Here is a 13,267-nt window from a genome sequence, read left to right on the forward strand (position 1 = left end):
AAAGATGCCTCCAGTCCTTTGCCATCCTGTGGTGAGAACCTGACCCGGCTCCTGCGCTAATTATACGTGTACTTACGTGTAGCCACAAGCTACAACATAACCAGGGCTCCCGTGATGGTGCAGTGAAAACACTTCTTAGCCAAGCCAGCCTTATCTCTTCCTGTAGCACTGGGATAATGTTCTGAATGTTTTTTCCATCTATTGACCCATCTCGACCCAGTTTAAATTGTGTGAGAGCTGCTGCTGCACAGGGAAGAAGCTCTTCCATATATTGGTGTGGAACTCCCTGTGCTCCAACTTGAGGCCATCGCCCCTTGTCCTGTCCCCACAGACACTGAGAAGAGGCTGGCCATGTCCCCCTGTGTCCCACCCTTCAGATATTGATAACCATTGATCAGATCCCCTCTCAGGCTTCTTCTCTCCAGGCTGAACAGCCCCAGCTCACTCAGCCTTTCCTCACAGGGGAGATGCTCCAGGCCTTTCATCATCTCCGTGTCCCTCCTCTGGACTCTCTCCAGGAGATCCCTGTCCCTTTTATCCCAGGGAGCCCAGAACTGGACACAACTCTCCAGGTGGGGCCTGACCAGGGCAGAGCAGAGGGGGAGGATCCCCTCCTTTGACCTGCTGGCCACGCTCCTCTTGATGCTCCCCAGGATCCCATTGGCCTCTTTGGGCACAGTGCTGGCTCGTGGCCACCCTGTCACCCACCAGGACAGCCAGGTCTTTCTCTGCAGAGCTCCTCTCCAGAATCTCACCCCCAGCCTGTACTGATACAAGCTGTTATTCCTTCCCTTTCTTTCCCACTGCAGGGACTTACTGTCTGGTGCTTTCTGTGTCCAAAATACCTGGGTTTCTAGAAACACTCCCACCATTCACAAAAACCTGCAATTTTGTGCTCAGATTTTCCAGGGGAAGCTTGCACAGTGTAAGCTTTCCTTTCACACTGGCATGAAAGCTGTTACACTGAAAGCAACTTTCTCCCAATGTCTCCCTGATTTCATAAGCAACACCAGGAACCTGCAAAGTTTTCACAAGAGCAGTGAAAACCTTTTACCACTTTTTCTATTTGTTTGGGTCCAGCACGATCTGCTAAAGTCCTGAAGGATGAGGGATGATGGTTTTAAACTTGAAAAGGGGAGATTTAGGATGGGTATTAGGAAGAAGTTCTTCCCTCTGAGGGTGGTGGATCCCTGGCCCAGGTTGCCCAGAGAATGGAGACATTCAAGGTCAGGGTGGATGGGGCTCTGAGCAACCTGCCCTAGTGAAGATGTCCCTGCTCACTGCAGGGGTGGGACTAGATGGCCTTCAAAGGACCCTTCCAACCTTCCACAGTCTGTGATTCTATGATTCTAAGTGAAAATCTCTGTGTCATGTGACTCTGAGGTTTCTGAGCCCCGCTCTGCTTCCATTGTGCATGGCCATGGGTGGGAGCAGGGACATCCTTCTGCTGCCAGGTGGGTCAGATCTGAGCAGGCCAGCACACACACCAAAATTTAGTCTACCAGGAGGTCCCAGCTGGAGAAAGAAAGGAGTAGAAATAAGACAACATCAGGCAGAGTTTGATGTGAACATCTCTCTCTCTTAAGAAAACATTTGCTAGATGGTATGGTTGAGGATACTTGATGTACAGCCTTGAAAAACACAGGGCTGGACATTCCTACCCGGAAACCTCAGCCCTGGTTTCAGGGCTGCTCTTGGTTATTACCCTCTTCCCACTTTGCTGGGAGGTTTTTCCCAGCCTTGGTGCTGCGTCAGCCTTGTGGCACGGCTGCCCAGACGATGCATCTGGCAGTGACAGGCCACCAGCAGCTTTGTGGCTTGACCCTGCTGCTCAGAGGTTTTTGGAGCTGGGGTCATGTTCCCTGCTCTAAAATCCTCTGAGGTTTCAAAGGAGAGGGGCAGACCCCTGCCCTGTGGCTCCATCACAGGCATCTCCAGCCCTGTGTCTCCATGTGGCTTTGTGGGAGTCTCCTGAATATCGTGACTCCAGTTCTCTGTAAAAGGTGGCAGTCACACAGATAGAATGAGTTTTAATTTATCTAATTGCATTATTGTTAACTGCTCTGGCCCAAATTCATCTCTGCTATCGTAGGCACTTATCTGTGGAGGGGAGGGATTATCCTCTGGAGACCCACCTCTCCCTCCGTGGCTGCAGGAGGAACTGAGATGATGAGTGTGGTTCAGTTGGTTTCAGAGGGATGGAGAAGATAAATCTCAGTCTTAATTTAAAACATTAAATCCTCTTTCATAGACGTGGGAGGAGGGATTGTGTCCCCTTGTCATCCCAAATCTTCCCCTGTACTCTCAGCCGTGCTGAGAGATGCTGAGAGATGCTCATGGGTCCATTGTAATTCCATAGGCAGCCATGTGAGAATGGGGGGTTTGGAAGACCCTGGGGAGCCTCTGGGCACCCCTTCTGCAAGTTGCCATGTAGCTGTAAATCATCTTCTGGACACAGTAAGATCATGCTCATTTTACTTAAAGGTCTGCTTTGGCAGGGGGGTTGGACCCAATGATCTCTTGAGGTCCCTTCCAACCCCTATGATTATGTGATTTGGTGCCTTTAAAAAAAAAAAAAAAAAAAGCTTCTTTTTTCTTTTTTTAATTTTTAAAAAGAGTATTATGACCAAAATTTGGAGGGAAAAACCCAAACACATCCTTTGCCCCAGAGCATCCTTCCTTTGCTAACACTGTGCCAGTTATTTGTGACCTTCTCTCAAAGGTGAGGTTTTGCATTTTTCCCCTAGCAAGGGTTTTCCTCTTTAATAGTCCCCTGAGCTTGGGATGTGACTTTTCCAGCTCTGCTCATCACCCCTGGATGAATCATAGATTCATAGAATCACAGACTGGGCTGGGTTGGAAGGGACCCCAAGGATAATAACGTTCCAACCCCCTGCCACAGGCAGGGACACCAACCTCCAGGCCTGGAGCTACACAAGGTTGCCCAGGGCCCCATCCAACCTGGCCTTGGACACCTCCAGGGATGGGGCATCCACCACCTCTCTGGGCAGCCTGTTCCATCCCCTCACCACTCTCTCTGGAAAGAACTTCCCCCCAATATCTCATCTCACCCTTCCCTCCTTCAGCTTCACTCCATTGCCCTTGTCCTGCCAGTCTCTGCCCTTTAACAAGCTGATTCCCCTCCTGTTTCTCTGCTCCCTTCAGGGACGGGAAGGCTGCAATGAGGTCCCCCCGCAGCCTTCTCTTCTCCAGGCTGAACCAGCCCAGCTCCCTCAGCCTCTTTCCTTAAGCAAGGTGCTCCAGCCCTCTGATCATCTCTGTGGCTCCTCTGACCCCTCTCCAACAGTCCCACATCTTTCTTGTACTGAGGCCCCAGATCTGGACACAGTCTCAATGGCAGGAGACAAGCTGGGTACAGGTGATGGAGCACAGGGTACAGACAATGGTCACAGGCTGCTGCCATGGAGATTTCCTCTGAAAGACCTAAGCTCACATTGAGCTTGAATGTTTTATCAGCTGTGGGTGAGACTTCCATGCCAAGATTCCAGATGTAGGTGGGATGCCAAAGCACTCAGCTGGCAAATGGTGACATTGAAATAAACCTGTGGGTAAGCATCTCTCTTGCCATGGACCAGAAGCACAAGCAAGGAAGGATTGCTGTAGGAGGTAGGGAGGCGTTGCTGGGGCTCATGTGAACAAAGCCAGGATGTGTCTGGGTTGGGAGTGCTTCCAAGGTACTTCTGGAAGCACAGATAGGTGAACCAAAGTGCTGCTCTGGTCCCCCATCAGCTGTGTGTCCTCATCCGTGTGACATCCTTGTGATGCTCCTGGGACCTGGTGGGACTGGGAGCTCCTTTCAGAGATGGCAGCATGCTGAAGGCTGGAAGCAGGGACGGAAAAATGTGTTTCCTCATCCACTCAGCCTGTTGTCCCCAGCTGACTTCATTGTATGTGTTTCTTTCCACCCCCACCCTGCTCTCTGAGGTGTCGAGTGCTAATTACTGCCAATTATTTACAGACAAAACGTAAACACCCTCCCTCCTCCCTGTGACAGCTGGCAGCTCTCCCTGGTATCTCTGTAGGCTTGAGCAGATGAGCAGCCTCTGGGTTTTCTCTCCTCTTTGCAGAACTACACCCACTGCACCTGCATCTCCGACAAAGGGCTCCAGGGGTTTGCCAAGCCTGGGACCTGCGGCACCGGCTGCTCCCACCTCTTCCTGCCCTTTGTGGTCCTGTCCTGCCTGGCTGGGATCCTTGCCAGCACATCCCACACGCCATCCTTCATGCTCATCCTCAGGTGAGAGGACTGGCTTGGCCATGGTCTAGGTGCAGCTGCTTCTCGAAGGACGGCAGAAAAGGTGTTCAGAGGTTGCATTGGGAAAAAATCAAGGGTTCCTTGAATTGGAGGGGAAGGTTTTATTCTGCTGAGGGGCTGGGAGGTTGGATCAGCCTTATATTGCAACTCCTGCTCAGTTCCTCATGTTGCTTTTACATGTTTTTGCATGTGGAATGTGGAACGGGGCTTCCCTGCTCCTCTCATCTGGCAGTGCATGTCATTGTCCATCCTCTGGAATATGACTGTCTCAGGAGCAGGCTGTGCTTTGCTAGCAAAGACATGGCATGTCTGGGCAGGGCAGAAACTTTCAGCTTCTCCAGTCTCAAATGTTGCAGTGGGAGAGACCTTCAGGACCTTGTGCTATCAGAGTTCCTGCTGCCCTCAGACTACAAGGGCTCCTCCAAGGCCTCTTCACCTGTTGCTACTGAGCACCCTGTGGAGTTCAGCAGTGAAGGAAGGGTTCAAGCTGCTGGGGGCTTCATCATGCTGCCACCAGTGTTGCAAAGCCAATTGCTGTTGCAGCAACATGACGCTCACCAACAGGTTCAGCCAAGGAACAGCCAGTGGGTGGGTATCATGCTGTGCATGGCACCCATGGCACTTCCACCCACTGATGGGGCTGTGGGGATCACAGGGAGGTCATGTTGCCCTCAACATCCCCCATCCCTGGTCTCAGCATGACCTTCAGCTCCAGTGTCCCTTCCTCCCACACACAGCAGATACCTCAGTAATGAGATGCACCATTAACTCAGCATCAGTTTAGCACTGCAGCACTTCTAATGCATGCCCACGTTAAGAAGTTTAATTACCCTCCTTGCTTCTGGTGGGTCTTGCTTGAATACAACCTTCCTTCCCTGTGCAGACAAGCAATTAAGACTCAAGTTTCCAGCACCCTTGGAAAGGTATTGATAGGGCAAGCAGTGTCAGGATGGAGCCAGCCTCGACATGAGCCCCATTCCGGTGGGGCTGGGGCCTGGGATGGGCAGGAGAAGCTGAGGCTGGGGCTGGGCTGGGGGAGAATCTCAGTCTTAGTCTATAAGTGACATTTCCGAGCACATTCTGTGGTTGAAGCACTCTAAACAGTTGCCTTTGAGGGAAACTCTGTGGTTAAAGCCTGTTTTTACCTTGACTCCCAGGCATCATTAAATCACCTTTTGCACCATGAGTGAGCGATGTGCCTGCCAGGCAGTCAGAGAGGAAAGGGAAGCCAAGTCCCTTGAGGTGTGATGGCCTGGAGGTCCTCTGCTACCCAGGCCTTGCCCATACATGACCCCAGCAGGAACCACAGTCTGAAATACGTATTTCAGAAAACTTGAGGTGCCACCAAAATAAATATACACCAGGGCATCCCACCTCTAAAAAAAATGAAGCCACTTCCCCAAGGTGTGCATCACTCTTCCGGTTAGAAAGAGCATCCTTTGTATCGCTTGCCCTTGGCAGAGGCAGCATCTGCATTGGTTTCTGTCCGGGTTTTACTCACACAGATTCTTCAAATTAAAAGCAAAAATAGTTAGCTGAGCTCCTCCCTGTCTCCTACAGAGACAGGAAGACCAATGGCATCCTGGTTTGTGTCAGACACAGTGTGGCCAGTAGGTCTGGGGAAGGGATTGTGCCCCTGGACTGGGCACTGGTGAGGCTGCACCTTGAGTGCTGGGTCCAGTTCTGGGCTCCCCACCATAAGAAGGACATGGAGGTCCTGGAGCGAGTGCAGAGAAGGGCAACCAGGCTGGGGAAGGGGCTGGAGGGCAAATCCTCTGAGGAGCGGCTGAGGGAGCTGGGGGTGTTGAGCCTGGAGAAGAGGAGGCTGAGGGGAGACCTTCTCAGCGCCTCCACTGACCTGCCAGGAGGGTGCAGAGAGGTGGGCGATGGTCTCTTCAGCCAGGGGACAGGAGATGGGACAAGGGGAAATGGGCTCAAGCTGCACCAGGGCAGGGTCAGCTCAGATGGGAGGGAAAAGTTCTTCCCTGGCAGAGTTGTGGGGCTGTGGAACAGGCTGCCCAGGGAGGGGGCTGAGCCCCCACCACTGGGTGTGTTTTAAAAAAGGTGAGGTACATAGGGATCTGGTTTAGCTTAGGACAGGGAATGGTTGGACTTGATGATTTTAATGGTCTTTTCCAGCCTTGTGATTCTGTGATTCTGTGAGTTTGGCAGGGTTTTTCAGGCCACAAAAAGGCTGTGGTGAGCTTCTAGCCTGATGAATGAAGTTTTGGCATTTTCACTGACGTAAACGGGAACTGGCTGGGGTCCTTGGTGGTTGGGAAGATAAAATGACTTTTTTGGGTGAGGTGCTGTAAGTCTTTGTGCAATGCCAGGGAGGGAAACAGCTGTCTCCCTGGAAAAGCCAGAGGGCACTTTCCATTTTGTTTTCCAGGAGCATCCAGCCTGAGGACAAATCGTTTGCAGTTGGGATTCAGTTCATGTTGCTGAGAGTTTTAGGTAAATTAAATTGTGTTGAAATGCTGTCCTGGAAAAACATGGCAGCTCTTGGGGATTTGCAGGGATTTCATCCCTGAGCAGCACCAGCACTACATGAGTGCTGTGTGTTCAGAGTTTCAGACCGATGCCAGGCGAAGATGCTGCCTTGTTGGGTCCTGGGGGGGCCAGACACGGTGGGGAGGGGACAAGACACATCGACACTGCTAAAGAAAAGGTCAGAGAGTATGTCTGGATCCAGGAGGACAATCCTTGGCTGTGTTTTGACACTCCCACGTTTGCCTCTGTCACATCAGGGTTCCTGTGAACCATGTCCTGTGATGCCACCACTTGTATTTTTCATATGGTAAAAATTCATTTTCACCCAGAGGCTCCCCTGCCCCCAAAAACACGTTGCTGCAGTCATGGGAAGGACTGCAGCACATGGAGGAGGTGAGCATTGTTCCTGGGATGAGCAATGGTCCCTCCCTTACTGAAGAGCAATAAGAAGGAAGGACCTTCTTGCATCTTGGTTGGGGTGCAAACACACAGCCAGCCCTTAGTGTGCTCTGCAGGACCAGTGGCTTCATTTGCCATCGCAAACATGACCATCTCCTGCCACTTTGCACCTTCTTAGCTCATGGAAAGCAGCCAGGGTTGGGTCTGTCCCAGCAGAAGTGCTCCCACAACATAACCATGCCCCCTCTGACCTTTCTGCTTCCAGCATGGATGCCGGGACCCGTTCTGTATGGCAGCACCATTGACACGACCTGTATCCTCTGGGAGAGGAAGTGTGACCGGAAGGCAGCCTGCAGATACTATGACAATAACCTCTTCAGGAGAAGGTAGGGATGGGCAGTCAGGATAATCACAGAGTCACAGAACCGTAGGGGTTGGAAGGGACCTCCAGAGCCCTTTGGGTCCAACCCCCCTGCCAAAGCAGCTCCCTAGGGCAGGTCACACAGGTCGGTGTCCAGACGGGGCTGGAATATCTCCAGAGAAGGAGACTCCACACCCCCCTGGGCAGCCTGTCCCAGGGCTCCCTCACCCTGCCCAGCAGCTGCAGTGAGTCCTATTCACCTTCAACTCCCCAGACTCATGTTCACAGGCCTCCTTTCCACCAGGAGATACTACCTGTGAATGTAAGACCAAAGAGAAGGAGCTCTTCCTAGCTTTTCCTCCTCTTTCTACTACCCTTCTTAGGAGCCAGTCTTGTAGCTGTTGCTTGCCTACCACTTGAATATGCCCAAGGAGCCCATCCCCATGCTCAGTGTCTCCTGGGTGCCTGGGGGACGTTGGGGGTTGGTAGTTGATGCACATAGGAACACCCTTGTTACCCTGATTTATTGTTTTTTCCACACCACAGGTTTCTTGGTCTCCAGTTTTTCTTTGAGGTGGGAGCTTTCCTGTGCTTCGTGACCGTGTACATGATCCTCAGACGGCAGGAGAGGGATGCCTGTAGTGCAGCAGAGACAAAGGCAGAACCAGAGAAGGAGAAACTGTCAGGAAGCTCCTTAAAGAGCCCAGAATCCAAAGTTTGATGCCAAAAATGTGAATTTTTGATCTGTCCAGAGAAGTGAAGCCATGTGAATCACCCCACACTTGAACTGTGACGGATGGATGCTTGGAGTAATGGGTGATGGGGTTGATTCCTAATTTTCTGGGTGGGATGTACTACTTCTGTACTGCTGTGGGTGTCTGTCCACACGCTGTTCTACGCCTGACGCCTCCACCTCAGGGTGCAGCTTGCCTCTGCACGTGGATTAGTCCACACACATTAACCTTTGGACACTGCAGTCTTCTGGAGTTATGTCCTACAAAGCATTTGCTCCTGCTGACAGTCTCAGTGGTGCCAGCTCTAAGCATTAACCATATAGCTGAAAGGTTTTGTGTTTGGGGTTGGCTTTTTTTTAAAATAAATCATTTTTAAGAAATGGTTTTGTGCTGAACCCATATGTCTTGATGAATGATGGTCTGTCCTTGCCCCCAAAACGTCAGTTGTGCTTGTTTCTTTTGCTCTCATGGTGTTAGATGGTCTCTCTTCCTTGAAGGCTTCATCCAGCTCCAGTTGACATTGATGGGATTTTTGTCCCAGGCTGTGGACCGTTGCAAGGACCGACTCGTGCTTCACCCACCTGCTGAGCAGATGCTGCTTTGACAGCGAGAGGCAGGGATGAGGGTGCTGGGGAAGGGAGGCAGGGATGGTGGAGACCAGGAGACAAATTCAGTAGCTTCAGACCTGTCACACTTTGGCAGAGCAGCCACATTTTGCAGTAGTAAGAATAATAATTCTTATTTCTTTGCATTATCAGTAGTTGTCACAGGAGCTTGCTGACACATGTGAGGGTTAAGGGTCCTTTCCATTTTCCAGTCTGAGAAAGTCAGAGCTTTTCCCAGAGCCAAAAATGGGAGGTTGAACCCAGTCTTCCTGCAGACTGGGCAGAACTCGTTGCTAAAGCCATTTGACCACAGAGCCAGACAGCCTTGCTGTGTTCCTTGAAGGGGTTACTGTCAGAAGCGGCTGTAATTATGGGGTAAAAGTCAAGTCTGGTTTTATTTTGGTGCAGTTGACTCTGTTTTCTGCTTTATTCCCATATTGAGGCTCCTTTCCACCCAAGCACAAGTTGTGCTGCTGGTCTCATACCATCAGTGAGCAACCACAGGCAGTTGGGTAACTTGTAATTTTTGGCTTCGGAGTGGAATTCAGTAGAGAAACCAAAACTTCTAAGTTCAACCCAAATATGCAGAAGGGACAAAAAATGCACAGAGGAGAGAATTCATTAACTCCTCACAGGCTGGCAACTAATCCTGGGGTGTGCAAAGAAGGATGGTGGTGGAAGGTGGGAAGGCGAGTGGTTGAGTGGCTGGTTTAGATATTTCACCAAACTGTTTGCCAGGTTGTTTTGAGAGACTCAACATACTTCAGAGTGAGAGACTAATTTTACTGTATTTTTTTTAGTTGGGGTTTTTTGTTTGTTTGTTTGTTTTGCATATTTTTGTGCAGTGCCTTGTGTTCATAGAGGAGATGGCTGAGAGAGTATATAGCCCTGTCACAGGTGCCTACACACAGAAGTGACTTCTGGCTCAAAGAAGGTGTTAGAAGACAGACGTGGTAGTGGATGCTGAAGGTGGACTCATTCAAGGAAGGACGAGTAGCAAATGCTAACCACGAGCGTTGGACAGCCCAATCTGGGGGAGTTTTGTACTATTCTTGGTTTTCAAGCCATGGCTCAATAGCATCTGTTCCTAAAACAGACTTGTTAGCAGTTGTAGGACAGCAATAAGGTTCTGGGCTCCTCACCGTAAGAAGGACATGGAGGTCCTGGAGCGAGTCCAGAGAAGGGCAACCAGGCTGGGGAAGGGGCTGGAGGGCAAATCCTCTGAGGAGCAGCTGAGGGAGCTGGGGGTGTTGAGCCTGGAGAAGAGGAGGCTGAGGGGAGACCTTCTCAGCACCTCCACTGACCTGCCAGGAGGGTGCAGAGAGGTGGGCGATGGTCTCTCCAGCCAGGGGACAGGAGATGGGACAAGGGGAAATGGGCTCAAGCTGCACCAGGGCAGGGTCAGCTCAGATGGGAGGGGAAAGTTCTTCCCTGGCAGAGTTGTGGGGCTGTGGAATCACCTTCCCTGGATGTGTTAAAAAAATGTTAGATGAGGTACTTAGGGATATGGTTTAGCTTAGAATGGGAATGGTTGGACATGACAATCTTAAAGGTCTTTTCCAACATTGTGATTCTGGGATTCTTTGGATGGGGGTAGGGAAGAGACAGGCCATGTTGTCCCCAGTGGTCCCCCCAGCTCTTGTCAACCCATTGATTTGTGTCATTCTTGCTGCATCCGGCGGAGAAGAAGGTTCTTTCCTGGCTAAGCTCAAGCCCTAAGCTTTGCAGACCATTTCCCGCCTTGTTCAGCACAACCTCTAACTCAGCCCAGGGTACTTTCCAAACCACAGCGAGCTAGTAACAGCACAACTACTTTTGATTGGAGGGAAAAGTTGAGAGCTGCAAGGAATACCCCAGGATGGGTTTGCAGAACAACTTCACCAAGTCAGGGAGGCTGCGCTTCCCTACCCTTAAGACACCTAATTTCAGATGAGGACCGGACTGTGCCCAAGCTGCAGAACAGCACAGCCTTGGTGGTGGCCACTGCACAGGTCTGAGGAGTCCTGGGCTCTGTGGTGTGTTGTGATGACTCAATTCTCCTGCAGAATCACTGCTGACCCTTTGTTCATCCTGTGCTGCGTCCGCCACGCTGGGCTGTGGGCAGTGGTGGGGATGGGAAACCCTCAGAGGGGGTGACTGAGCCACCTTTGGGGTGACTGTGCCACCTCCCTGGAAGCCCATCCCTGACTTCATCAGCTGTTTCTTAATCCTCACAGTTACCAAAGCAGCAGTGCTGCTTAGAAGGGAAGGGGGAAAGGGGGGAAAAAACCCCAAACCTACACAGCAATTTGTCTTGTAAGTTAGTTCACAAGAGGCATCATGGAAAAATAAATGGTTCAATTACAGAATCCCAGAATCACAAGGTTGGAAAAGACCATTAAGACCATCGAGTCCAACCATTCCTGTCCTAAACTAAACCAGATCCCTAAGTACCTCATCTCTCCCTGTTTTTAAACACGTCCAGGGGTGGGGACTCAGCCCCCTCCCTGGGCAGCCTGTTCCACAGCCCCACAACTCTGCCAGGGAAGAACTTTTCCCTCCCATCTGAGCTGACCCTGCCCTGGTGCAGCTTGAGCCCATTTCCCCTTGTCCCATCTCCTGTCCCCTGGCTGAAGAGACCATCGCCCACCTCTCTGCACCCTCCTGGCAGGTCAGTGGAGGCACTGAGAAGGTCTCCTCTCAGCCTCCTCTTCTCCAGGCTCAACACCCCCAGCTCCCTCAGCCGCTCCTCACAGGATTTGCCCTCCAGCCCCTTCACCTCCCTTGGATTCAGGCAGCAAGCAGCCTGCAACACCCCTGGGCTCATGATGAATGCAGGAAGAACACACGTGGTGCCCTGGCCAGCTGACTCCCAGCATGACCCGTTCTTCACAGCCAGGCTTGGGACTCTACATCCATTTTTCCCTCATGTGGAAAACTGCTATCATGTCACAGAGATTTTTCTCAAGCAATACACGAGCTGGTACAGCCCAAGTTCCTCCTTTCCTCATTACCACTCCAGCAGAGGAGGGTTCCCTGTGGGTAAACATCCAAGACAATTACAGGGTGTCATAGCTTTGTGGTCAACTATAAACCCGTTACTCTGTTTTTGCTGTGCTAATCTCCATCAATTTGAGCTGGAGTTTCTATAAAGAGAAATAAAACCACTGGGGTTTTTTTCTCCCCTCCTCTGTGCTCTTTAGAAACACTGTTGAAAGGGACTTACTTGCAAGAGAACATTAAAAAGAGGCAGTTTGGAAAGGCCAGCTCCTGCTGTCAGCAGGGAGGGAGATAAAAACCAGGAAATATGAAAAGGTTGTCAGAACTGAGGTAGGAGGAAGAGTGTTTGATGGAGACTGAGGGGCAGGCAGGTAGAGGATTGCAGAAAAGAAAAAAGAAAAGCAGCAAAGGAAGGTGCAGCATCAGCAAAACCCACCCTATTTGCTATAATGCTTTTCCAGGTTTTCCCCAGAGGAGATAATCCCTTGGAGGTAGTTTAAAATAGATTTTACAAGGCCCTTAAAGATACACCTCAGGCAACAGCCATAAATTGCTTAGGGGAGGTTAACAGGAGTCAATCCAGCTGAGTCCTGAGTCCATTTACTTTCTTCAGTCTCGCTCCTTCTCGCTCCTTTGTGCTCCAGGAGAGATAAAGGAGATAACCCACAGCAAGGCAGGTAGAGCAAAGGTGTCCAGACCTGGACCTGAACTCACTGGATGGTTTTGGTGTGGTGCTGTGGAGTAGCAGGGGCGACAGACCTGGAGGTGAAACACTGCCTTCAGGGCTGCAAAAATTGCCCTGGGGTTGAGAGGATGGATTGAAACAGGAGGGATGGCTATTCCCTCAACAAGAAGAAGGCTTTGCTGGGTGCAAGAAAGCTGGGCAGGGGGCACAAGCTGGTTAGCAGAGACAGGTTACTCTGTGGGAAAACATCTCCGAGGCTGGGAGCTGCCTTTGTGTAGAGTTACCAGTTTTTAATCACCCTGCTCATGTCAGCCCCTTACGGGTTCATCTGTGGTCTACACCACCTCTTTGTCGTACGGTGATGCTATAGGTAGGTTTTTAATGGGGCTGGTCTCCAGTACAGCACAGCCTCCAGTTTAAGCAGTTGCTAAATGCAGCATTGCAGGATGCCCTGGAGAGCTCCACTGTCCTGTCTTGAAGGTCAGGACCACGGAAATGTTATGAGAGCTCTGGAGGTCATCTAGTCTGCAAGCCCATCACTGACACTAGATGAAGGCCACGACTTACCTGTCCTAGGGACCCTGCTTTGGCAGGGGGGTTGGATTCGATGATCTCTGGAGGTCCCTTCCAACCTCTATGAGTCTGTGATGCTGTGACTTTGCCCTGACCTAGAAAAACTTCCAAGGGGGGAGATGCACAGCCTCCCTGCTGACCTGTGTCAGGGATGCACCATCT

General features: G+C 51.1%; 1 protein-coding gene across 1 annotated transcript in view; it reads left to right on the forward strand.

The window, feature by feature from the left end:
* The window catches only part of SLCO2B1 (solute carrier organic anion transporter family member 2B1), a gene marked incomplete at its 5' end in the record, with an annotated part of 55,476 nt that extends 46,838 nt beyond the window's left edge, over positions 1–8,638 (forward strand). Inside the window, 4 exons of the mRNA XM_084261851.1 lie at positions 4,089–4,258; positions 6,669–6,733; positions 7,434–7,554; positions 8,076–8,638. Of these exons, the coding sequence (XP_084117977.1) occupies positions 4,089–4,258; positions 6,669–6,733; positions 7,434–7,554; positions 8,076–8,250 (531 nt within the window). The 3' untranslated portion in view covers positions 8,251–8,638. The remainder of the gene's footprint in view (positions 1–4,088; positions 4,259–6,668; positions 6,734–7,433; positions 7,555–8,075) is intronic.
* Between the last annotated feature and the right edge of the window lie 4,629 nt (positions 8,639–13,267).

This window comes from Gallinula chloropus (genome assembly GCF_964237585.1).
Source record: "Gallinula chloropus genome assembly, chromosome: 1".
Lineage (NCBI taxonomy): Eukaryota > Metazoa > Chordata > Aves > Gruiformes > Rallidae > Gallinula > Gallinula chloropus.